Source organism: Monodon monoceros, unplaced genomic scaffold (assembly GCF_005190385.1).
Source record: "Monodon monoceros isolate NGI ecotype Baffin Bay Population unplaced genomic scaffold, NGI_Narwhal_1 Super_Scaffold_2, whole genome shotgun sequence".
NCBI lineage: Eukaryota > Metazoa > Chordata > Mammalia > Artiodactyla > Monodontidae > Monodon > Monodon monoceros.
The window spans coordinates 29,768,815-29,794,873 of NW_021703776.1; the positions used below are offsets into that span (position 1 = coordinate 29,768,815).

A 26,059-nucleotide genomic window follows, 5' to 3' on the forward strand; every position below is an offset into this window, starting at 1 on the left:
GTGCTGTCAAGTTCTCAGTCCTTACTCGCCAGAGTCTTTTTTGCTTCTGGGTATTTTGTTGTTTGTAAATACTTCTATGCATAATTTTTTAAATTTAATAATATTAACAAGTTTCCTGTAGTGAAATATCAGTGTCAGAAACTCATCTTAAGCCCTTCATTTTTATTTTTATTTATTTTATTTTATTTTATTTTATTTTTTTTAAACATCTTTATTGGGGTATAATTGTTTTACAATGGTGTGTTAGTTTCTGCTTTATAACAAAGTGTTATACATATACATATGTTCCCATATGTCTTCCCTCTTGCGTCTCCCTCCCTCCCACTCTCCCTATCCCACCCCTCCAGGCGGTCACAAAGCACCGGGCTAATATCCCTGTGCCATGCGGCTGCTTCCCACTAGCTATCTACCTTACTACGTTTGTTAGTGTGTATATGACCATGACTCTCTCTCGCCCTGTCAAAGCTCACCCTTCCCCCTCCCCATATCCTCAAGTCCGTTCTCCAGTAGGTCTGCGTCTTTATTCCTGTCTTACCCCTAGGTTCTTCATGACATTTTTTTTTCTTAAGTTCCATATATATGTGTTAGCATACGGTATTTGTCTTTTTCTTTCTGACTTACTTCACTCTGTATGACAGACTCTAGGTCTATCCATCTCATTACAAATAGCTCAATTTCGTTTCTTTTCAAGGCTGAGTAATATTCCATTGTATATATGTGCCACATCTTCTTTATCCATTCATCCGATGATGGGCACTTAGGTTGTTTCCATCTCCGGGCTATTGTAAATAGAGCTGCAATGAACATTTTGGTACATGACTCTTTTTGAATTTTGGTTTTCTCAGGGTATATGCCCAGTAGTGGGATTGCTGGGTCATATGGTAATTCTATTTGTAGTTTTTTAAGGAACCTCCATACTGTTCTCCATAGTGGCTGAACCAATTCACATTCCCACCAGCAGTGCAAGAGTGTTCCCTTTTCTCCACACCCTCTCCAGCATTTATTGTTTCTAGATTTTTTGATGATGGCCATTCCGACTGGTATGAGATGATATCTCATTGTAGTTTTGATTTGCATTTCTCTAATGATCAGTGATGTTGAGAATTCTTTCATGTGTTTGTTGGCATTCTGTATATCTTCTTTGGAGAAATGTCTATTTAGGTCTTCTGCCCATTTTTGGATTGGGTTGTTTGTTTTTTTGTTATTGAGCTGCATGAGCAGCTTGTAAATTTTGGAGATTAATCCTTTGTCAGTTGCTTCATTTGCAAATATTTTCTCCCATTCTGAGGGTTGTCTTTTGGTCTTGTTTATGGTTTCCTTTGCTGTGCAAAAGCTTTGAAGTTTCATTAGGTCCCATTTGTTTATTTTTGTTTTTATTTCCATTACTCTAGGAGGTGGGTCAGAAAGGATCTTGCTGTGATTTATGTCATAGAGTGTTCTGCCTATGTTTTCCTCTAAGAGTTTGATAGTTTCTGGCCTTACATTTAGGTCTTTAATCCATTTTGAGCTTATTTTTGTGTATGGTGCTAGGGAGTGATCTAATCTCATACTTTTACATGTACCTGTCCAGTTTTCCCAGCACCATTTATTGAAGAGGCTGTCCTTTCTCCACTGTACTTTCCTGCCACCTTTATCAAAGATAAGGTGTCCATATGTGCGTGGGTTTATCTCTGGGCTTTCTATCCTGTTCCATTGATCTATATTTCTGTTTTTGTGCCAGTACCATACTGTCTTGATTACTGTAGCTTTGTAATATAGTCTGAAGTCAGGGAGCCTGATTCCTCCAGCTCCTTTTTTCGTTCTGAAGATTGCTTTGGCTATTCGGGGTCTTTTGTGTTTCCATACAAATTGTGAAATTTTTTGTTCTAGTTCTGTGAAAAATGCCAGTGGTAGTTTGATAGGGATTGCATTGAATCTGTAGATTGCTTTGGGTAGTAGAGTCATTTTCACAATGTTGATTCTTCCCATCCAAGAACATGGTATATCTCTCCATCTATTTGTATCATCTTTAATGTCTTTCATCAGTGTCTTATAATTTTCTGCATACAGGTCTTTTGTCTCCTTAGGTAGGTTTATTCCTAGATATTTTATTCTTTTTGTTGCGATGGTAAATGGGAGTGTTTTCTTGATTTCACTTTCAGATTTTTCATCATTAGTATATAGGAATGCCAGAGATTTCTGTGCATTAATTTTGTATCCTGCTACTTTACCAAATTCATTGATTAGCTCTAGTAGTTTTCTGGTAGCATCTTTAGGATTCTCTATGTATAGTATCATGTCATCTGCAAACAGTGACAGCTTTACTTCTTATTTTCCGATTTGGATTCCTTTTATTTCCTTTTCTTCTCTGATTGCTGTGGCTAAAACTTCCAAAACTATGTTGAATAAGAGTGGTGAGAGTGGGCAACCTTGTCTTGTTCCTGATCTTAGTGGAAATGCTTTCAGTTTTTCACCATTGAGGATGATGTTTGCTGTGGGCTTGTCATATATGGCCTTTATTATGTTGAGGAAAGTTCCCTCTATGCCTGCTTTCTGCAGGGTTTTATCATAAATGGGTGTTGAATTTTGTCGAAAGCTTTCTCTGCATCTATTGAGATGATCATATGGTTTTTCTCCTTCAACTTGTTAATATGGTTTATCACATTGATAGATTTGCGTATACTGAAGAATCCTTGCATTCCTGGAATAAACCCCACTTGATCATGGTGTATGATCCTTTTAATGTGCTGTTGGATTCTGTTTGCTAGTATTTTGTTGAGGATTTTTGCATCTATGTTCATCAGTGATATTCGCCTGTAGTTTTCTTTCTTTGTGACATCCTTGTCTGGTTTTGGTATCAAGGTGATGGTGGCCTCGTAGAAGGAATTTGGGAGTGTTCCTCCCTCTGCTATATTTTGGAAGAGTTTGAGAAGGATAGGTGTTAGCTCTTCTCTAAACGTTTGATAGAATTCACCTGTGAAGCCATCTGGTCCTGGGCTTTTGTTTGTTGGAAGATTTTTAATCACAGTTTCAATTTCAGTGCTTGTGATTGGTCTGTTCATATTTTCTATTTCTTCCTGATTCAGTCTTGGCAGGTTGTGCCTTTCTAAGAATTTGTCTATTTCTTCCAGATTGTCCATTTTATTGGCATAGAGTTGCTTGTAGTAATCTCTCATGATTTTTTTTATTTCTGCAGTGTCAGTTGTTACTTCTCCTTTTTCATTTCTAATTCTATTGATTTGAGTCTTCTCCCTTTTTTTCTTGATGAGTCTGGCTAGTGGTTTATCTATTTTGTTTATCTTCTCAAAGAACCAGCTTTTAGTTTTATTGATCTTTGCTATCGTTTCCTTCATTTCTTTTTCATTTATTTCTGATCTGATTTTTATGATTTCTTTCCTTCTGCTAGCTTTGGGGGTTTTTTGTTCTTCTTTCTCTAATTGCTTGAGGTGCAAGGTTAGGTTGTTTATTCGAGATGTTTCCTGCTTCTTAAGGTGGGCTTGTATTGCTATAAACTTCCCCCTTAGAACTGCTTTTGCTGCATCCCATAGGTTTTGGGTTGTTGTGTCTCCATTGTCATTTGTTTCTAGGTATTTTTTTATTTCCTCTTTGATTTCTTCAGTGATCACTTCATTATTAAGTAGTGTATTGTTTAGCCTCCATGTGTTTGTATTTTTTACAGATCTTTTCCTGTAATTGATATCTAGTCTCATGGCATTGTGGTCAGAAAAGATGCTTGATACAATTTCAGTTTTCTTAAATTTACCAAGGCTTGATTTGTGACCCAAGATATGATCTATCCTGGAGAATGTTCCATGAGCACTAGAGAAAAATGTGTATTCTGTTGTTTTTGGATGGAATGTCCTATAAATATCAATTAAGTCCATCTTGTTTAATGTATCATTTAAAGCTTGTGTTTCCTTATTTATTTTCATTTTGGATGATCTGTCCATGGGTGAAAGTGGGGTGTTAAAGTCCCCTACTATGAATGTGTTACTGTCGATCTCCCCTTTTATGGCTGTTAGTATTTGCCTTATGTATTGAGGTGCTCCTATGTTGGGTGCATAAATATTTACAATTGTTATATCTTCTTCTTGGATCAATCCCTTGATCATTATGTAGTGTCCTTCTTTGTCTCTTTTAATAGTCCTTACTTTAAAGTCTATTTTGTCTGATATGAGAATTGCTACTCCAGCTTTCTTTTGGTTTCCATTTGCATGGAATATCTTTTTCCATCCCCTTACTTTCAGTCTGTATGTGTCTCTAGGTCTGAAGTGGGTCTCTTGTAGACAGCATATATAAGGGTCTTGTTTTTGTATCCATTCAGCCAATCTGTGTCTTTTGGTGGGAGCATTTAGTCCATTTACATTTAAGGTAATTATCGATATGTATGTTCCTATTCCCATTTTCTAAATTGTTTTGGGTTCGTTATTATAGGTCTTTTCCTTCTCTTGTGTTTCTTGTCTAGAGAAGTTCCTTTAGCATTTGTTGTAAAGCTGGTTTGGTGGTGCTGAAGTCTCTCAGCTTTTGCTTGTCTGTAAAGGTTTTAATTTCTCCATCAAATCTGAATGAGATCCTTGCTGGGTAGAGTAGTCTTGGTTGCAGGTTTTTCTCCTTCATCACTTTCAGTATGTCCTGCCACTCCCTTCTGGCTTGTAGGGTTTCTGCTGAGAGATCAGCTGTTAACCTTATGGGGATTCCCTTGTGTGTTATTTGTTGTTTTTCCCTTGCTGCTTTTAATATGCTTTCTTTGTATTTAATTTTTGACAGTTTGATTAATATGTGTCTTGGCGTATTTCTCCTTGTATTTATCCTGTATGGGACTCTCTGTGCTTCCTGGACTTGATTAACTATTTCCTTTCCCATATTAGGGAAGTTTTCAACTATAATCTCTTCAAATATTTTCTCAGTCCCTTTCTTTTTCTCTTCTTCTTCTGGAACCCCTATAATTCGAATGTTGGTGCGTTTAATGTTGTCCCAGAGGTCTCTGAGACTGTCCTCAGTTCTTTTCATTCTTTTTTCTTTATTCTGCTCTGCAGTAGTTATTTCCACTATTTTATCTTCCAGGTCACTTATCCGTCCTTCTGCCTCAGTTATTCTGCTATTAATCCCATCTAGAGTACTTTTAATTTCATTTATTGCGTTGTTCATCGTTGCCTGTTTCATCTTTATTTCTTCTAGGTCCTTGTTAACTGATTCTTGCATTTTGTCCATTCTATTTCCAGGACTTCGGATCATCCTTACTATCATTATTCTGAATTCTTTTTCAGGTAGACTGCCTATTTCCTCTTCATTTGTAAGGTCTGGTGCATTTTTATCTTGCTCCTTCATCTGCTGTGTGTTTTTCTGTCTTCTCATTTTGCTTATCTTACTGTGTTTGGGGTCTCCTTTTTGCAGGCTGCACGTTCATAGTTCCCGTTGTTCTTGATGTCTGTCTCCAGTGGCTAAGGTTGTTTCAGTGGGTTGTGTAGGCTTCCTGGTGGAGGGGACTAGTGCCTGTGTTGTGGTGGATGAGGCTGGATCTTGTCTCTCTAGTGGGCAGGTTCACATCTGGTGGTGTGTTTTGGGGTGTCTGTGGCCTTATTATGATTTTAGGCAGCCTCTCTGCTAATGGGGGGGGTTGTGTTCCTGTTTTGCTAGTTGTTTGGCATAGGTTATCCAGCACTGTGGCTTGCTGGTCGTTGAGTGAAGCTGGGTGCTGGTGTTAAGATGGAGGTCTCTGGGAGATTTCTGCCGTTTAATATTATGTGGAGCTGGGAGGTCTCTTGTTGACCAGTGTCCTGAAGTTGGCTCTCCTACCTCAGAGGCAGAGCCCTGACTCCTGGCTGGAGCACCAAGAGCCTTTCATCCACACGGCTCAGAATAAAAGAAGCCCTTCATTTTTAAAAGCAAGTCCTCTACCTATTAGGCACAGAAAAATAATTTGGAAAAGAAACTTATTTATAACTTCCTTTATTAAATTCCTCTGTTCCTGATTTCTGCTATAGCTAAAGAAGTAAGATTTTACTAGAAGTCAAGTGAAATTTTCAGTGATTTGATCAAATACAGTATAATTTACATGATCTATCTCAGCAAACAAGGCTATTCTTTAAGAAGGGTTTCTAATAAAATAGGAAGACATCTTTTCTTCTTACACTAGAGAGGAGATAGCATAGTAGTTAAGGGGATAGAATTAGAACTAGGCTACCAAGTTCAAATCTCATCTCTTGTGCCCCAGTTTCTTCTGCTGTAAAGTGGGGATAATAATAATTCCAACCTCTTCTGGTAGTCGTGAGGATTAAATAAGTTAATGTATATAATATATGTAGAACAGTGCCTAGCATTTGGTAAGTGCTATATAAATATCGGGTATCATTTTTTTGTTACATGTTGTATAGCTTATATATGTGTCATCTATTATAATTATCAGAAGTTTCCTACAGTAGACTTTCCTGCTACTTAAAATTATAATTAAGAACTCTTATACTCTCAGCATTTAAAAAATCATGTTATAAAGTGAGAATGCTGCTCGCATTGTAGGCTGGGAAGGCTATTCCATCACCTCATCCTTCACCTCATTTCTTAGAGGAGAAAACAGATGCCTGCTGTATATATCCCCCTTAATACACATACACCTGATAAATTTGTAAGTCTACTCTTATGTGTATGAACAGACCATAGCTATGTAATAGATATATGTTTCCTATAACATTATCATAGACTATATAATATTTCTAGGAAATTAGATAGGGTTTGGTTACCTTGGGAAATAAATATTGAACCTGAAAAACATATTCCCTTTCCTGGATCATTTATATTTAAAAATAAAAATGAATTTTGTTCACGTACTTGAAATGTCAGTAACACCAAAGCTGCATATATCTCTTGAGTTGGTTTTATGTTGACAAAACAAATATGAGGAAGGTTTAAACATTTGCACATAAACATTCATTAACATTTAAACATAAATATTTATTAACTTTCCATTTATAGCTGAATTTTTTCATCTATTATAATTTATTTCTAGTGAATTTGTTTACTAGAAAATGAGCTCACAGTTATAAATAGATGATGGAAGGAGGTTAATTATCTTGATGGTGTATTAACACAAGCAGGTATTTTACTACCCAACATTTTTTAAACTTCTGAGTTACAGGAATTGATAACAGTAATTTGTTATTATTTTTATGTAATAACCATCTGTAACGGTATCAAGGCACTGTGCTTAGGAGATACACAATCATCACTAAGTTATGTCAGTTTTGTTTCTGTATTAGAGATGTAAGATTTTCTGCACCTTTGACAATAATGACCAGAGGTCCCTATTTCTTAGCTAACTTGATCATCAAAAATTGGTGTAAGGAATTAAATTTGTTTGACAAGTTGTTTGTCTTTTCCTTTTTTAGTGGATTAAGTAGCCCTCCAGAGAGGGTGGAGGGAAAAGGATAACGGAGATTCTATTGCCGCCATGATAAAGACAGTTTAGGGGGGAAATTGGGGAGAAATTAACCAGAAACTCAATAAGTTGGAGAAAACCATTAAAGAATATCTCTAGAAATTCTTTATTGTGAGAAGAAGGTAAAGTAGTATTTCACCCTTGTTTTACAGAAAAAGTTGTCAAAGTCTTGACCAGTTATCAGCTGAAGTTAGCCTTTCTCAGACTTCACTGGATCCAGGTCAGTCACAAGGAGATGGAAAACAAGACACATTAAATTTAATCAGTGAAGGTAAGAAACAAAAATCTATCTGAAAATTGCTTTTTCCTGAACTATGCGTATTTTGGTTGCAGAGGATTGCTGAAGAATAATAGTGACATTTCTGTGAAGCATGCTAGGAATTAAGCTGCCATTATGATTAAAAATAGTCTGCTCTTGTTTTTTTCTCATGTGTTTGTAGCTAACCTTCTCAATAGATATTCTGTAATTGTTACCTTTATTTCCTCATTTCCTGTATTCTTTTTTACCCACTCCAGTTTGGCTTTTGTGTCTCTACCACTTATTAAAATGACGTTTATCAAGGCGATTAACCACTGCAGTAGTGCTGACATCGGTCCTCTGTCTTCATTCTTTTAAACTTCTCAGCAGCTTTTGATCCAACTGATGATTTCCTCATTCTTGAGTCACTTTTGGTACTTCATTTTCTGAGTATTCTGAAAAACTTGGGGAATAAACATAAAAGAGGTTTTTTTTCCTGTTACTGCTTTCAGCTGTGTTCTAACCACCCCTCTTTCCAGTGGGTTGCATCTTCGTGAACAACATATTGATCCAATTTCATAAGTTTTCAGGCCACTTTCAATTATATGATCACATTTCAGTTTCTAAGACACAGTCTATTCTTTTTTTTTTTTTTTTTTTTGGTACGCGGGCCTCTCACTGCTGTGGCCTCTCCCGTTGCGGAGCACAGGCTCCGGACATGCAGGCTTGGCAGCCATGGCTCACGGGCCCAGCCACTCCGCGGCATGTGGGATCTTCCCGGACCGGGGCACGAACCCGTATCCCCTGCATCAGCAGGCGGACTGTCAACCACTGCGCCACCAGGGAAGCCCCAGTCTATTAATTTTTAAACTTCAATAAAATAGCTGGTTCAAAATCTTTTCTTCCCGTCCCCCCCTCTCCCCCAGTATAGGCTAGATCTGTTACTCTAGCACTTTGGATTGGACACCTGGTGCTGATATGATCTTATGCTCACATATTTTACCTCTCTTTCTTCCCAGTTCCACACCTGCTGGTGTGTGTGAGGGCTAGGGAAAGACAGACAGTTCCTTACCTCAGAGGAACCTGTATTCCTCTATGCCTCCTTTCTTCTCTGTCTTCTCCATTGCAATAAATGACCACCGTAGACATTATCTTAGACACTGCTCTTTCCCCTTATAACTGCAAGTCAGTTCATTAGCAAGTCCTGTCAGCTTCCCATACAACACGTGCTGTATACATTGATTTATCATCTCCATTACTACAACTCTAGTCTGGGCCACCTGGGTCAAGCCTCTTGGATGGACTGCTTTCGTCTCTCCTTCCTGCCTCCTCACAAGTCATTCTCCATGTAGTGAACAGTGATCTTTGAAAACATAAATCAGAATCTACTATACGACCCCCTTAAAATTCTCCAGTCGTGCTCAGTGACAATCAGAATAAAATCCAAACTGCTTATCTTGGATGGCTTCCTTCATAATCTTGTCCTTACCAGCTTCTGCCTCATATCATACCATTCTTTTGTTTGTTCTCTACACGACAGCAAACTGACCTCTAAGCTGTTCTTCCAAGCTGGTTTCTGCCTCAGCTATCTTTACACTTGCTTTTCCCACTGCCCTGAAACTACTTTCTTAAGGTCTTTGCATGGTAACTTCTTTATCAGGTCTCTGTACAAATATCAGTTCTTTAAAGTAGTTGGGTTTTTTTTTGGTTTTTTTGTTTTTGTTTTTGTGGTACACAGGCCTCTCACTGTTGTGGCCTCTCCCGTTGCGGAGCACAGGCTCCGGACGCGCAGGCACAGCGGCCATGGCTCACGGGCCCAGCCGCTCCGTGGCATGTGGGATCTTCCCAGACCGGGGCACGAACCCGTGTCCCCTGCATCGGCAGGTGGACTCTCAACCACTGCACCACCAGGGAAGCCCTAAAGTAGTTTTCATTGGCCGCCACACCTTAATTAACCATCCATGTCAATGCCCACCCCATCCCGGGCATCTTACCATATTGCCATACATTATATTATGAGTCTTGTCTATAACTCCCCACTAAAATAGAAGCTTCATGAGGGTAGGGTATCTTATCCATATTTTCGCCAGCATATTATTAGAGTCTGACACATAACAGACAACCGTTAAATATTTGTTGATGGAATAAGTATATAATGAATAACTGTCATAGAATATGAGGAACAAGTTACAGGTAGTATAAAGTAAAAATACAATTAACCAGAAGTCTCAGGCAATGGGAAAATTGTGATAAGATGAATTCTGCTTCCTTTAAGATGGTTGTTGAAATGTTCTCAAAGGACCTTAATCTGTTTTACGAGCTTAGTAAATAGTGTATATTGACTACAGATAAATCTTTTTTTTGATGATGTGGATAATAAAAATAGCATATTAGAGTGTCTTAGTGGCACTAATGTAAATGGGAAAGAGTAAACTGATTGTCATTATTTAGAATATGTATATTTAAAAAAACTAATCCATACTATGAGTGGATTTCTTTGTGATGACTTTTCATATAAAAATACATTTATTTAGGATTTTAATCTAATTTCTAATTATATGCATTTTAATATAAATAAGACAAGATTAATAATGAATATTTTTATACTATAAAAACAAATGTGGGACTTCCCTGGCAGTCCATTGGTTTAGACTCCACGCTTCCACTGCAGGGGGCACAGGTTCAATCCTTGGTCGGGGAGCTAAGATCCTGCATGCCGCCTGTCATGGCCAAAAATAATAAAATTTGTTTAGAATAAACAAATGTATGGAGGAAGAGGGAGGGATGAATGGGTGGAACATACAGAATTTTTAGGGCCATGAAATAGATCTGTATGATACTAAAATGGGGGATACGTGTCATTATACATTTGTACAGCTCACAGAATATACAACATTAAGAGTGAACCCTAATAGGGACTCTGGGTGATAATTTTGTGTTCATGTAGGTTCATCCATTGTAACAAATGTACACTTTAGTGGGGGTGTTAATAACAGGGGAGACTATGCATGTGTGGGAGTAAGAGGTATATGAATACTCTCTGTACCTTCATGCTCAGTTTCTTTGTGAACCTAACTACCCTAAAAAATAAAGTATATATACATACATATATATATATATATATATAAATAAAGTACTGGCTTTAAGAATTCAAGCTGGTTCTTCAAAAAGGTAAACAAAACTGATAAACCTTCAGCCAGACTCATCAAGAAAAAAAGGAAGAGGCCCAAATCAGTAAAAATCAGAACTGAAAAAGAAGTTACAACTGACATCACAGAAACACAGAGGCTCATGATAGATTACTGTGAACAACTGTGTGCCAGTAAAATGGGCAAATTCCTAAATGTACAGTCTTCCAAGACTGAACCAGGAAGAAATAGAAAATAGATGAATTACCAGTAATGAAATTGAATCAGCAATTTAAAAACTCCCAACAAACAAAAGTCCAGGACCAGATGGATTCACAGGTGAGTTGTACCAAACATTTAGAGAAGAGTTAACACCTACCCTTCTGAAACCATTCCAGAAAACTGCAGAGGAAGGAACACTTTTGAACTTACTCTTTGAGGCCAGCATCATCCTGCTACCAAAACCAGACAAAGATATCACAAAAAAAAGAAAATTACAGGTCCATATCCCTGATGAACATAGTTGCAAAAATCCTCAACAAAATACTAGCAAACCAAATCCAACAATCCATTAAAAGGATCATACACCATGATCAAGTTGGATTTATCCCAGGGATGCAAGGATTTTTCAGTATCCACAAATCAATCAGTATGATACACCACGTTAACAAAATGAAGAATAAAAACCATATGATAATAGATACAGAAGAATTTTTTTTATAAAATTCGATATCCGTTTCTAACAAAAACTCTCCAGAAAGCAGGCACAGTGGTAACATACCTCAACATAATAAAGGCAATATATGACAAACCTGCAGCTAACATCATACTCAGGGTGAAAAGCTGAAAGCATTTCCTCTAAGATCAGGAACAAGGCAAGGATGCCCACTCTCACCACTTTTTTTTTGGCTGCGTTGGGTCTTCGTTGCTGTTGTGGGCTTTCTCTAGTTGCATTGAGCGGGGGCTACTCTTCGTTGCGGTGCTTGGGCTTCTCATTACAGTGGCTTCTCTTGCTGTGGAGCATGGGCTCTGGGCACACGGGCTTCAGTAGTTGTGGTGCGCGGGCTCAGTAGTTAGGGCGCATGGGCTTAGTTGCTCTGAGGCATGTGAGATCTTCCCCGACCAGGGATCGAACCTCTGTCCCCTGCATTGGCAGGCGGATTCTTAACCACTGCACCACCAGGGAAGTCCTCTAGAAATTTACCTTGAAGATATATACTTAAGTAGTACAACTGTGTATGCACAAGGTTATTGTGCCCACTTAGTATTCGTTCACATCCTGTACTTTTCCCCGATTATCACTTTAAGGAATTTTTCTAGCTACCTCCTTTTTAAAATTTAACTTTTTATTTTGAGATAATTATAGATTCACAGGCAGTTTTAATAAATAATACAGGGAGATCCATGTACCCTTCACCCAGTTTGCCTCAGGGGCAACATCTTACAAAACTGTAGAACAGTATCACATCCATGGAACTGACAGTACAATCCACTGATTTCACACAGATTTACATGTACTCAGTACTGTGTATGTTTTTAGTTCTGTGTAGTTTTACCACATGTGTAGGTCCATGTATACCCCACCATAGTCAAGACATGGACAGTTCCATCACTACAAGGATCCCTTGGGCTGCCTTTTTATAACCATACCCACCTCCTTCCCAGCCTTGCCCTATCTCTGCCCCTTCCCTAACCCATGGCAAGCACTAATCTGTTTCCTATTACTGTAATTCTGTCATGAAATTATGAAGAATATTATATAATGAAATCACGAAGAGTGCTGAATAAGTCAGATAGTATATGGACTGTTTGGATTGGATTTTTTTACTCAGCATAATTCCCCTGAGATCTTTCCAAGTTGTTATGTATATATTCATTCCTTTTTTATTGCTAAGAATATTCCATGGTATGGATGTACCATATCATTTTTGTTTTGTTTCTGAACCAGTCACTGAAGAACATTTGGGTTGGTTTACATTTGAGGGCTGTAAAGCTGCAACTATTGGCTGAATGTTTGTGTCCCCCTAGATTCATATGTTGAAATCAAATCTCTACTGTGATAGTATTAGAATGTGGGCTTTGGGTGGTGATTAGGTATGAGGGTGGAGGCATTATGAATGGGATTAGTGCCCTTAAAAAGAGGCCCCAGAGAGCTCCTTTACCCCTTCAGTCATGTTAGGACACAGTGAGAAGACTGCTGTCTGTGAACCAGGAAATGGACCATCACCAGACAGTGAATCTTCAGGCACCTTGACCTTGGATTTCCCAGTCTCCAGAACCGTGATAAATAAATTTCTATTGTTTATAAGCCACCCAATTTATGATATTTCTGTTATAGCAGCCCAAAGGGACTAAGCTGCTATGAACATTTGTTTATAGGTTTTTGTGTGAACTTAAGTCTTCATTTCTCTGGGATAAATACCTTAGGAGTACCGTTGCTAGGCTGTGTGGTAGTTGCATGTATAGGTTGCCAAATATTTTTCAGAGTGACTTTACCATTTTGCATTCCCACCAGCAATATATGAGTGATCCAATTTCTCCACATCCTTGCCATCTTTAGGTGTTGTCACTATTTATTTATTTATTTATTTTGCGGTACGCGGGCCTCTCACTGCTGTGGCCTCTCCCATTGCGGAGCACAGGCTCCGGACGCGCAGGCTCAGCGGCCATGGCTTACAGGCCCAGCCGCTCTGCGGCATGTGGGACCTTCCCAGACCGGGGCACGAACCCGCGTCCCCTGCATCGGCAGGCGGACTCTCAACCACTGCGTCACCAGGGAAGCCCACAATTTTTTATTTTAACCATTGTGATAGGTATGCAGTAATATCTCACCATGGTTTTAATTTGCATTTCCCTGATGTCAGATTATGTTCTTCATCTTTTCACGTGCTTATTTGCCATCTGTATCGTCTGGTGAAATATCTCTTCGTGTCATTAACCTGTTCTCTAATTGAATTACTCTTTTTTTAACTGTTGAGTTTTCAGAGTTCAATAGGTAATTCTAAAATTGATACACTCAAACTTGATGGGTAAAACTATACATTTTTTCATGCTCTCGCAACATAAGTTACTCTTTCAAAAAATATTAACTCTTGAGGAAAAAAATTTTATTGGAAGTTCAGCATTTCTTTTCCTGGCCTTTTCTTATATTACATTCCAGTAAAAATAAAATGAAACTTTTAAATTAAAAGACATTCATGACATCATCCCAATTTTATAATATTATGTATACCTACTTTTCTGTTTGAATGTAAGCTGGATGGTAAGTTCCTTAAAATTTCTTTTGTGCTTTGCTGCACTGATTAAATTTTTATAATGAACATGTCATTTTTACAAACATAATAGATGTGTTTTCCCTTCTGAAAACAAACACGAAGTCAAATACATCAAATGTATTCGAAGTGGTTAATTTAATGCTAGAACTGTAAATGATTGTTACTTTTACATATTTTACGCATTTTTAGTTAAAAGTGTTATTAACGTCTTCGTTTGAAGAGTCTTAAGAAATAGAGATTTGATACTTACTACTTGAAAAAAAGAAGTTTATCCTTGTACTCTAAAACTTGGTTCAAGTAGAAAAACCTTTTATGCCTTTATATAGTACCTTACATTCCTCAAGGCTATATTTTAATGAATGGTATAGTAAAAAAGGTATAAAACAAAAAGCAATTCTATATTCCTACTGATTATTAAAAGAATTTCAAAAAATTTCAGAAGTTAAAATGCACCATAATCGTTGATAGGAAGGGTGAGAAGTTGTCATTTTTCTCAAGAAGCATGTATTAAGCCCTTCTTATGTGACAAGCATTACGCTAGAAACTACTAGCAGATACCATATTTCATCAAATCTAATCAGATGCCTTAGGTTTTAAGATACACTCATTTTATGTACCACCAAAAAAAAAAAAAAAGAAGAAGGGGGTGGTGGGGAGGAAGGAATATGCCAACAATTAAACTATAACACATTGTCTCCTTATCCTGTAGCACTTTCGTTTATCTTAAAAAATCTTTTAGACTTTTAAAGAACTGTTTTATTATAATTCTCATAACATAAAATTCACCACTTTATAAAATAAAATTCACCAGTTTAAAGTGTACAGTTCAGTGGTGTTTAACATATTCACAGTGTTGTGTATCCCTCACCACTGTCTAATTCCAGAACATTGCCAGGAAAGAAACCCTGTTGTACCTATTAGCGTTCAGTCCCAATTCCTCCCTCCCTCTCCCTTTGGGTAACTACTGATCTACTTTCTGTCTCTTTGGATTTGTCTATTCTGGACATTTCATAAAATGAAATCATACAATGTGTAGTGCTTTTTTTGGTCTGGCTTCTTTGGCTTAGCATAGTATTTTCACAGTTCTTCCATGTTGCAGCATTTATCAGTGCTTCATTCCCTTTTATGGCCAGATAACATTCCATTGCATGGATATACCACAGTTTGTCCATTCATCAGCTGGACATTTGGATTGTTTCCACTTTGGGGCTTTTATGAATACTGCTGCTATGAACATTCATGTGCAAGTTTTTGTGTGAACTGTAGTTTTATTTCTCTTGGGTATATAACTAGGAACCAAATTGGCTGGATCATATGTTTAACCTTTTGAGGAACTGCCAAACTATTTTTTGAAGTGATGGTATGTACCATTTTATAACCCCACCAGCAATTAGGGTTTGTTTCTCTATACCCACAGCAACGCTTATTATTGTCTGTCTTTTAATATAGCCATCCTAGTAGGTGTGAAGTGGAATTCCATGGTTTTGATTTGCATTGCCCTAATGAATAATAATGTTGAACATCTTTTCATGGGCTTATTGGCCATTTGTATATCACTTTCAGAGAAATGTCTACTCAGATCCTTTGACCATTTGAAGATTGCGTTGTTTGTCTTTTTATTGTTGAGTTGTGATAGTTCTTTGTGTATATTCTGGATGGTAGACGTTTATCAGATACATGAATTGCAAATATTTTCTCCCATTCTGAGGCATGTGTTTTCACTTTCTTGCTAGTGTTCTTTGACTCACAGAGTTGTAAGTTTTGACGAAGCCCTATTTATCTAGTTTTTCTTTTGGTTGCTTGTGCTTTTGGTGTCACATCTAAGAAACTGTTGCCCAATCCAAGGTCATACAGGTTTATACCTGTTTCCTTTTAAGAGTTTTATGGTTTTAGACCTTGCCTTTAGGCCTGTGATCCATTTTGAGTTAATTTTTTGTATATGGTGTGAACTGAGGTTCCAATTTCATTCTTTTGCATGTGGATATTGAGTTGTCCCTGGACCATTTGTTGAAAAGACTATTCTTTCCCTCACTGAATGGTCCTAGAACTCTTGTTGAAATCCATTACCCCTACATGTATGGGTTTATTTCTGGATTCTCATTTCTATTCTCTTGGTCTATGTGTCTGTGACAGTGCCACATTAATCTTGCTCCATACCACGCTGTTTTAATTACTGTAGCTTTGTAGTAAGTTTTGAAATTAGGACATGTGAGTCCTACAACTTTGTTCTTTTCCAAGGTTGTTTCAGGTATTTGGGGTCCTTTGCCTTTCCATATGATTTGAGAATCAACTTGTCATTTCTGAAAAAAAAGCAGTTAGAATTTTGACGGGGATTACATTAAATTTGTAGATCAATTTGGGAAACATTGCCATCTTAACAATATTGTCTTCCAATCCATAGAAATAAGGGATGTTTTTCCATTTATTTTGACCTCGAGTTTTTTTCAACACTATTTTGTAGTTATCAGTGTACAACTCTTGCATACTTCTGGTTAAATTTATTCCTAAGTATTTTATTTTATTCTTTTAGGTGCTATTGTAAATGGAAATGTTTCTTGATTTTATTTTCTGATTGTTCATTGCTTCTTTTAGACTTTAAGCATAGGTTTGTTTGTTTGGTTTTATTTGCGGTACGCAGGCCTCTCACTGTTGTGGCCTCTCCCATTGCGGAGCACAGGCTCCGGACGCGCAGGCTCAGAGGTCATGGCTCACGGACCCAGCCGCTCCGCGGCATGTGGGATCCTCCCAGACCGGGGCACGAACCCATGTGCCCTGCATCGGCAGGCAGACTCTCAACCACTGCGCCACCATGGAAGCCCTAAGCATAGGTTTTAAAAATTAATTTCACTCCTCTGTATCTGTAGAAGGGAAAATAAAAGTGAATTGAGTTGTCAAGAACTTCATGTTCAGAGCCCATCTATTCTGAACCATTTCTTAATCAAAATTGTCAGTAGCTATGTCTTTCCTCACAGTATCATCCTCTGTTCCAACAGTGAACCGTTTCCTAAAATAGTACTCCACTGCTGTAGGGATTTTCTTTCAAATTATCAACAAGTATCCTGCGCATTTTTAATGCAGACACTTTCCTGTTTGCCTTAGTTTCATTTTCTTCCTCAGTTAGATCAGATGCTTCTGAAAGTTAAACAGTGTCTCTTCAAAGATCATAGGAATTCCATGATAAACTGATGTTTGACATTTTAACAGAAATCCTGCATGATTCATGAATCAGTCACATCAATTGCCTATGCTTCAAAATTTTTTATCTATTCTGAGGGGTTTCTTCTGCCTTCAGTTACATGCCTGGCACGTGAATGAGCAGTTCTTTTGCATATGTCACGAAGCTTCATCAACTTCCCTGGTTTTTCTCTTTATTACAGATTTCTTTTTTTCACAAGCACTTTTATGCTGTTTTACAAGAAATTATGAATTGCTCTGATTCCTGTAATGAGTAATTTGTTTTACTGATATGAAACTTATATCCTGCTGTCTGTTTGTTTTCATGCTTTTCTATGAACAAACTCTTAATTTTAAGGGCAAATTATACTACAATGATTTTGAAGGCGTTTTAAGCGACATATAAACACAAGTAACTCAAAGTGATATCAGTACGAATACCTGTGACCAAGTTCATGTACGTTCATGCAGAAACAACTGTCACAGCTCCCCCTTGGCTAGCTACAACCACAACACACATTGGTTCTAATATTTTGAAATTCTGTTGCATAAAATGATGACCACCCATTTTCTTGACTGTTGCTCTCAAAAAAGGTAACGTCGTCCTTGCACAACAGTTTAATGTAACATTTTCTCTATATTTATGGGTATATGTTAGTGGCTGAGTAATCTCTTTAGGCATTGCTTAAAATTAGGATATGTATTTACTTCCTCTTCATTTCTTCATTGACCCCTTACCTCCCTACTCCAGACTTCTCTTCCTTATTATAATGTTGATGATCTCACCATTCATTTATCACTTCTCATAATCTACTGAATCATTCATGGCTCCTCCCACCTACATTTTGCCTTCACCAACTCCTACCAGTTTAACTTTCTGAAGATCTCTACACGTGTTCCATTCTTTGTGTTCCTTCTACTGCTAACATGGTTCAGGTAGCTGCCATAGCCTTCTTACTGGTTTCACTATATCCATTTTATTTCCCTCAAAGTCATGTTTCACAGAGTCCTCACGTATTTAAAATACAAACTAAGCGTGTAATTCCCTTATGTAAAAGTCTTCAGTGGCTCACTTCCGTCTAAGAGTACGATTAAGAATGTAGTCTCTGGGGCTTCCCTGGTGGCGCAGTGGTTGAGAGTCCGCCTGCCGATGCAGGGGACACGGGTTCGTGCCCCGGTCCGGGAAGATCCCACATGCCGCGGAGCGGCTGGGCCCGTGAGCCATGGCCGCTGAGCCTGCGCGTCCAGAGCCTGTGCTCCGCAACGAGAGAGGCCACAACAGTGAGAGGCCCGCGTACCGCAAAAAAAAAAAAAAGAAAAAAAAAAGAAAAAAGAATGTAGTCTCTGAATTTGAAGACTTGATTTCAAGTCACAACACAGATGTATTGTTATGATTACAACAGGATCCTTTCCAGGCTCCTTAATATCAGCTCTCAAGTCTTCTGTGGCCTTTGTCTATTCTTCTAGTCTCATTTCTTGCTTGTAGCTCCCTGTACCTTGGGTGCTGACTCTTCCCTCTCTGCCTTTGTTCATGCTGTTCCTCGGCAGAGCCTCGTCTGATTTTTGCCTCCTTGGGCATGAACGTCCACTAGGGTTCAGTTTAATGGTCACTTTTTCCCTGAAACTTCCCTAATTACCCCCCAACCCATACCTTCTGATTTGGTTTGGACATTTGTCCTTTGAGCTTCCATAATACCCTTTACTTACTATTCTTATACTTACTGCATTTGATTATAATTTTCTGTTTGTGTTTATTTCTATCATATACTAAGTTCCCTATGGGCAGGAAGTGGGTTTGATCACTTCAGGATAGAGGACACATAGAGAATACCCAGTAAATTGGGCTGAATGAATGACTTCTCATTTAATAATGTTTGTATTATTACCATCTGAAGACTTGTATAGTCCAGACTCCATATCAAGACATTTAAAACAAAACTGATCTTTCTTGGTATAAAACAAAAATCCATTTTCTGCTCCTGATGACTAACTTATTTCTGCTAGGAACTACCACTCTACCAGCCGTCTGGGCTAGAAAGTTTCATTGACCCTGACAAGTTCTTTCCTCCCCATATCAGTAAATTGCTTTTAAAATATCACTATTAACTCACATTTTAACATGCTTGTTATTTTTAATCGACTGTAGTAATTTTACATGCATTTAGGTCTATGCATATATACACACATACATTAGCTGCTGTTGACATTGCAACAATATTGAAGAACATTTTGGAATAATCACCTGTCATCCTCTACCTTAATACAGTTTTGCTTATTTCCTTTTATAAGCGTAGTTGCATAGCTGCAGTCACAATGAATATAACCATTTTGGATCCTTATGCACCTTTTTAAAATTTTTTATTTTTAAATGAAGTGTTGGAATGAAGCTTCTTTTTGGGTTCCTTGAGGGTGCCACACTACCCTGAAGGCTCCATAGCATCAGTATTTTCAGAGGTCAGCGGTAGGTCTTTGAAGGCTGGCATCTGTAGATCCCCCCATGCTTTCGTTGCTATGCCACTCAGCTCTGCTGTATGGTTTGTTTCCTTAAGGCATAGCTGAGGACTTCATGCACCTTGCCTTCTTTCCCCACTCCAACTTTTTGTTTTGGGTAATTTCAAACCTACAGAAAAAGTGAAAGAAAAGGAGAATGAACACCTATATATGCTTTACCTAGATTTGCCAATCGTTAACATGTTACCACACTGCTTTATCTTGCCCGTGTGGGCACATGCTCCCTCCGTTTACTCATGTATCTGTGTTTTCTGTTTTGCTCAACTATCTGAAAGTAAATTGCAGATACCGTGACACTTTAAATACATCAGCATGTATCTCCTAGGGATAAGGATGTTTTCTTACAAAGCCACACCATTATGACCTCAGGAAATTTAACCTTAGTACAGTATTACCTGATAAGTATTGAATGTTATGATTTCTCCACTTTTCCAGTAATATCCTAGCTTTTTTTTAGGTCCAGTCCAATCAAGGATCCCACAATGCATTTAGTTTTCAATCTCTTTGGTGTCCTTTCATCTAGCAGAGCACCCCCCAACTTTTCTTTTTCTCTCACTTAACATTTATATATTTTAGGCACCCAAGCCAGTTGTTTTGTTAAATGCCTGACAATTTAGATTTCTCTGATTGTTCATTGCTATCATATTCAGGTTAAACATATTTGGCAAGAATACAACATGAATAATGGATCTTTTTCAGTATGTCTCATCAGGAGGTCACTGTCCTTTTTGGACACTGAGAGACCCTTATGAAAAAGATGGCCCCTATGGCCTTTTGACATCCTGGTAGTCTGTCACAGCTTCCTTGCTCTGTGTAAAACAAGATGTTCTGAGTTACTTTGGTATATTTCATGCCCATACCCAGGATCAGCTATTTCTCCAAGAAGTCCTGTTTCCTTACACTAGAAAATGATGTTAGAGAACATAATCTGGGCCATAGGGGTGCCTGTTGTGACTGAATTGGTCATTGTTTCTAACCCTCTTCACTAGACAGTTAGGAATTTTTTTTAAAGAAAAATGTACCTTAAATTTATCTTATTTTGTAATTCACACATAAGAGTCAAGGTTTCCATGTACTTGATTTTGTATTTTTATATCTTATGATGAAAATATTGGTTCCTAATTTATAGGAACATAATTACTTATTTGCTTTTTCCTATTATGTGTTTTAATTTCAAGCTAATAGTATCTGTATTACTAAAATAGGGTAAGTTAAAATAGCTTAAGATTTGTTTTTAATTATTTTATCTTGAGAATGTATCCCAGAGTCAAAGTACTACGCTTAAACTTCACCTCAACTCTGTTCGCTTCTACTTCTGTAAGTAACCATTTTTATCTTTAAATTATCTTTCTGTTGATCTTTAAAACATATGCAAATTCAAATAACTTCATATTCCTTTTTAAAATAAAAGGTAACATACTATGCACTATTTTGCACTTTTCTTTTTCCACTAGATAGTACATTCTGGAAATCATGACACGGCAGTACAGAGAGATCTTTCTCGTTCTCTTCTACAGCTGCATCTTACTCCCCTGTGTAACTATGTTAGACATTTAGATTTAGTCTTTTGCAATTACTGTGTTATAACCTTTATATTTTAGAAATGTGTGTAACCTAAGTATATACTCTCAAAGAACTGAAAACAGGATTCAAACATACGTGTGTGCCAGTGTTTCCGTCAGCATTATTTCCAGTAGTCAAAAGGTGGAAACAACCCAAATGTCCATACAGGTGAATGGAGAAACAAAATGTAGTATATACATACAATGGAATATTACTCAGCCATAGAAGAGGGATGAAGTTCTGATACATACAACACGGATGAACCTTAAAAAACATTACGCTAAGTGAAATAAGCCAGACACAAAAGGGCAAATGCTGTATGATTCCACTTATAAGAATAAATCTAGGATGGGCAAATTCACAGACAGAAAGTAGATTAGAGGTTTCCAGAGACTGAGGGGAAGGGGAGAATGCAGTTACTGTTTAAAGAGGGTAGGGATTTTTTGTTTGGGCTGATGAAAATTTTTGGAAATAGCTGTTGGTGATGGTTGCACAATACCATGAATGTAATTAATGCCATTGAATTGTACACTTAAAATGACGGAAATGGTAAATTGTACGTGACATATATATTTACAATAAAGAAAATAGTTATATATACATACATATGTATATGTAATTAGTAGTAAGTCTCTTTAAAGCATTCCAGGTCAGTAATGAATTAGAAATTTGGGAGAGACTATCCAAAGCAGTTGAGTTCCTGGAGCATTTAGCAGGAACTCTAGAGCTCATTTTGGCCTGAAATAGGTCTCTAAACTTAGACATTAAAAGGGTTCTTGAAACATCTATATCTTTTGATCCTGACATAAGATGATAAAACATTTGAAACCTGAATGTGACAATTACTCTTCCATATCTTTTCCTAACCCGTTGTATTTTCCTGTATTTTTTAGTCAGCAAAACTATGAAGTTAACGTTGTCATCTTTTGGTACCTGTTCTCATTTTACAAAGGAAAGAATAGGCTCAGAGAAGATGCCTTTCCCCAGGGCACATAGCTGTAAAGAACACAGGAGTTCTTTCGTGTCCCAGTGCAGTTCTTACTGAATTATCATTAATTACATAATTATTTAATGAGTGTCTACTGTGTGCTAGCACTGGGAATATAATAATGAACACAACAAATCCCATGTCCTTTCTCAGAGTCTATAGTTTAATAAAGGAGGGAGCCCCACAGTTATCATACAGTATGACAAAGTGGGTTAAAGTATTAATACGACAACTATGAGAACAGTGCAGAGGGACTGTTTGAAACAATGTGTAATATTCAGAAACATCTGATATCTGGTTCAGTTTACAGTTCTATAACCACGTGAGTAAAACCTAAGCTTTCCATCTTCTTTGGAAAACCGCTAGTTTTCAAAGACCTTATTAGCCTTTCACAGCCTCAGACCAGCCACTTATCGCTGGTACTTGCACACTGTGGGTTGAAACTTACTCAGCTCTGGAAAGAACTTGTTTTCCCCGGCTGCGGAAACAGATCTGCCATTCCTCCTTCATGGGCCTACTGAAGTCCAGCACTGTGTAACAATACTCCTGATGCAGAGTAGGTGCTGAATAAACGTTTATTCAGTAAGTGAATAAAAACTTCCCAGATCAAGCCCTCCAACTGAATTGAAGCAATTCTGCTTCTGCTGTGTTACGTTACCTACATACGGATTTCCTGGTATTCCTGTGGCCTGGGCACTGGTATTGTTACTTTTTTTGTTATTCTTTACTAATTGAATATGATCATATCCTCCAAAACAAGGTAAACTTTGTTGTTCCAAAACATCTCAAACTTCCATATCTAGAACTTTTACAAGAAGCACAAATATTCCCTCTGTAATGTTTTATAAGGGTACCATTGAAACTACTGAAAGATCAAACATGTTAACATATAGGTGTCTGATTTTATAGTTAGATGTTTGTACTGTTTTGTAGAGTATGTAAGGTTTTAATGGTTTTAGGATCTTTTTGGTATTATGCTTCAAGGGAAATTAAATATTATTTTATCCTAATTTTCAGGTAAAGAAGATACTCCCTCATTACTTGGTCTCTGTGGGTCTCTAACATCAGTGGCAAGTTACAAATCTCTAACAAGCCTAAAATCTAATGACTACCTTGCAAGTCCTACAACAGAGATGACAAGTCCAGGTCTAACTCCATCCTGAAAAATTTTATGTAAAAGCCAAAAGTTTTTATGTTGCAAATGTTCTATTTATGTAAGTTTGACTGCTGGGAAAACATCTGGAATTTTATATTGCTCTGGCACATGTCTGGAATTCTGTCGCTTATATTAGAGAATTCAGTCCACTCCATGTAAACTTCTGAGTGAAAACAGAATGACTCTGCCACTTTTCATTTTAAAATTCCTATATTTGTCACTGAGGAAGTTTAAAAATGAATAGGCTTAAAAAAAACTTTCAGAGATCCTCTAAGTTAATAATCCATGGCAAATTGTACGTATTTATTATTGAGCTGATTTTCATATATTTAAACGTGTCATAATTGCCAGAGACAGAGTTCAAGGTTTTATTCTAGAGACTTAAGCTAAGTATTTTCTTTTGCTCTTTTATTCAGTGATTAAATTTTCTAAGAATGAGTTAACTTCATTTTTCATGAATTTCTTCCCAAGTTCTGATATTTAAATGCCTTGTCTTTAAAGTGAAGAGAAAGCTTCTTAGCTGCAGTTTCACAGTGGCTTATTCAGTTTTTATCATTTGGCATCAACCTAACATTCCACTTAACATTTTATAAATTTTGTAGGATGTGTCGTTAGGCAGTTACTAAAGTTGTTAGGGTCACAGGGAAAGTGTTTTACAGTATTTTAGACCATTAAGGTAAAGTGAATACATTTCCTGTTTTTGTTTTTCCAAGATTTTCTTAAAAGTTTATCAATTTCAAAATTGATCAAATTTATGTCTCATAAACTGGAAACATTTAAAAATGTAGAACAGATTTTGAAAAAGTATTTTATCAGGAAAGAGTTCCAAGTTCATTTAAGGATCTGAGAAGCTTTTAAAGTAAGGATCAGTAGGCTAATCACCATACTTAACAATATGTCTGACATCCAGTGCTGCTTTTCTGCCTCGTATGCAAGAATGAATTGTGTCATACCTGCTTTACAGCTTCTGTCATTAATCATACCACAATCTCATTTTAAAATTGATGTTAATGTTAAAAGTTACTCCACTTCTACAGGTAAAAAAATTAGTTTTTTTTTAAAAAGCCATGAGCCGTCTTTTAAATTTTTGCAAATTTTGGAACTGTACATTTGTCCCTAAAAATTCCACCATGTTGAAAGAGAAAATGTATGAAGTATATTTTCTGTAGTAAGTAATATGAGGAAAACATGATCAGCTGTGCCAAAGAAGTTTTTATACATTGTTTACATGAAGAGGCTACTACAGTACTTATTGGGGACTTCATATGCCATTTTTATTTGTTAACAAAACACTACATTCAAACTTAGTAACTTTGACATATAGAATGTTCCTCCTAAAATATTTGATTGAGAGGAGACAAGAAGCACTTGTTACAGTCATTCTTTGTATTAGAAATATGGGAGTGTGGTGGTTCTCTGAAATATTTAGAGCTTTACGCTCATCATTTGGAATTTAAGATAATAAACAGTAACAAGGCTAGTCTTATATGTAAGACCATTCAAACAGTGTCATTTCAGGGACAAAGAAGGCCTGAAATCCCTTAAAATAAATTATCTTAGATGTACCAGAACATATTCAGAGCTTTATTCCTTTAGCTTGAGGCTTTAGTACTTGCAGTAATGCAAATATTGAGAAATGGTACCTTTATTCTTAATTCTGTACACATTATTGTGAGTGAGAGGTATCTAAAGTAATTTGTAATCAGCCTGGGGGAACAGAAGGAAGGTTTAAATGAGGACAGTGGAAACCTTGGGAGGAGGGAATGAGAATGGTGAAGGAGGGGAACTTCAAAAATTTTAGGCTAGCCTTAAGCACTATTGCTGCTTTCCTAACAGCTATCAGAATGTTTAAATGCTTTCATTCACGGTCCACTCTCAAATGTCATTTATTATCCTTCAGTAATTAAAAAAAAATCATTGTTAAATTTTTTCCATACATTTTTATAATATAGAAACACAAGGTTCCATAATTGATCAAGTTTTTCAGATTTGCCTAATGTGTATAATAACTTGTGCATCTTAACATGCTGCTAAATGCAGATTTAAACATGACATCTGAGGATAATGACTTTTTCTCCTTTCTTGGAGCTCTTGGTATAAAATTCATCTGCTAATGTGACTTCAGGTTTCTACACAGTTCATTTCACACTAGTTACAGAGGTAGTTTGTTAATGTTTGCATGAGGTATGTCTCAATCTTTAATTTTAGGTGGTAGTGTTTCTTGTTCACACACCCTCCCCTAAATAGAATGCTGAACTATATGCTACTATTTCCATGTGTATTTTGTTGCCTTGATGTACGACACTTGTTGCATGTATATTAAACATTTTGTACCATGCAGTAGCAGTCTTATTTTTTTCCTTGACAAAAAGTTACTTTATTCAAGATGTACAGTGAACTTTCAACAAATGTGGTAAGTGTATATCAACACCTAAAATACTAATATGAAAATGGTTTCGGAGAAATCCTCATTTCGTATCAAATTAAATACGTTTTATTTTTTTTTAAATGACATGATATGCTTTAAAGCTGACAACATCTGCTGAAGTGGTAGTGGTTTTAGCAGTGTTCTGATTTTATTATGTAACAACCATGTTTGTTTTCTCACCTGTAAA

At 37.0% G+C, this 26,059-nt stretch overlaps 1 protein-coding gene across 2 annotated transcripts in view; it reads left to right on the forward strand.

Moving 5' to 3' along the window:
• The window catches only part of RUNDC3B (RUN domain containing 3B), a 152,954-nt gene extending 127,177 nt beyond the window's left edge, over positions 1-25,777 (forward strand). For both annotated transcript variants that reach the window (XM_029234476.1, XM_029234477.1), the window contains 2 exons: positions 7,564-7,682; positions 23,306-25,777. In XM_029234476.1, the coding sequence (XP_029090309.1) occupies positions 7,564-7,682; positions 23,306-23,451 (265 nt within the window). In that variant the 3' untranslated portion in view covers positions 23,452-25,777. The remainder of the gene's footprint in view (positions 1-7,563; positions 7,683-23,305) is intronic.
• Positions 25,778-26,059: the final 282 nt, after the last annotated feature.